This window comes from Sceloporus undulatus, unplaced genomic scaffold, assembly GCF_019175285.1.
Source record: "Sceloporus undulatus isolate JIND9_A2432 ecotype Alabama unplaced genomic scaffold, SceUnd_v1.1 scaffold_27354, whole genome shotgun sequence".
Classification (NCBI taxonomy): Eukaryota; Metazoa; Chordata; class Lepidosauria; order Squamata; family Phrynosomatidae; genus Sceloporus; species Sceloporus undulatus.
The window spans coordinates 1-1,411 of NW_024830267.1; the positions used below are offsets into that span (position 1 = coordinate 1).

Here is a 1,411-nt window from a genome sequence, read left to right on the forward strand (position 1 = left end):
GGAAGGTCGCAATGTCCAGGGTGCCCTCTCGGGATCACCCCCGTGACTGTCCCCGAGAAGGCTCACAGTTAGATAAACGCCAGCGGGACCCCATCCCAGCTTCCAGAGCTGCTTTGCTCCAACCGGCACCGCGACCAGCTGATAGACGCAATGTCGTTGTCCAGGTGGAGTCCTCCGATTCCGAGGCGGACGCTTCGGTCGCGACGGAAGACCCCTCTGATGTGGAAGACCCCCCGCGTCAATCGCCGCAGGATCTCCACTATCCAGAGGCAGCCTCCCCATCAGATGATGTCCATTCCTTCGCGGAGCACATCATTAAGATGTCCAGGGCCCTGGACATCGACCTTGTTTATCCTGAGGCAGATGCGGAAGACCCAGTCAAACGTCGGGTCCATGGCCGGGTCCCAACACCCCCGTGTGTCCCATTTTTGCCATCCTTGCAAACGATCCTCAAGCGTTCCTGGGACTCTCCTTCGTCTCCTCTCGGGCCCCCACGGAAGATCGAGTCGCTATACAAGGTCGCGGCTCCAAATGCTCCGTGGCTCATGTCGCATCCTTGCCAGAATTCGGCTATTGTGGAAGGAGCTCAACAGACCTCCACCCAGCGCCAAACCACCTCACCGGTCGATAAGGAGGCCAAAAAGATAGACGCCCTGGCCAAAAAGGCGTATGCGGCAGCGGCTCTGGCGGCGAAGGCCTCTAGCTACACGGCCTGTATGGGAGCTTATGTCCAAACATTAATGGAGGGCATCTCCCCGATTGTGCCTGACGTTCCCGATGAGGTTCAGAGGACCCTGACTGAAATCAGGGATGAGACCCACTCGATTGGCAGCTGGCTCATCACTGCGGCTAGGAACGTCACGGAATGCGTTGGAAGGGCGATGTCGGCCTCCATCGCATTGAGAAGGCACGCCTGGCTCCGCGGCTCCGACCTCAATCAGAGCGTGAGATCCACCATTGAGGACATGCCCATCGACGGTTCGGGGTTGTTCCACGCCGATACGGACGAGCGGCTCAACAAGAAGTTCCGCATGAAGGCAGCCGCTCGCAAGCATGGCATGTCCACACCGGGCTCTTCTTCCTTCCGCAAGCGTCTTCGGCCCTGGCAGCATCACCAAGGTCAGTTCCAGAGGTCCCCCTATCAGGAACGTCAGTTCCATCAACAGGGGTCGCAGCGGCAGGGCTACCCCTCTCAGCAATCATCTTCCTCGGGCCGTCGCAACCAGTCTCGGTACAGAAAGAACCGCCGACAGGAGCCCGACCAGGGAAAGAAAAGGGCATGAAGATCCCTAGCGCACTTCGCCTCCTCTAATTTGTTTTTCCTTGACATCTTGAGGCCCTTTGCCACCACATGGGCCTCCATCTCCTCCGACTCCTGGGTCTTAAACATCGTCCGAAGGGGCTATACCCT

At 58.7% G+C, this 1,411-nt stretch overlaps 1 protein-coding gene across 1 annotated transcript; it reads left to right on the plus strand.

Annotated features, from left to right (window-relative positions):
- The first annotated feature begins 11 nt into the window (after positions 1–11).
- Positions 12–1,399, plus strand: LOC121918717. Its single transcript, XM_042444727.1, has one exon. It carries the CDS (start codon positions 12–14, stop codon positions 1,281–1,283), a length of 1,272 nt encoding a protein of 423 aa, XP_042300661.1. The 3' UTR covers positions 1,284–1,399.
- Positions 1,400–1,411: the final 12 nt, after the last annotated feature.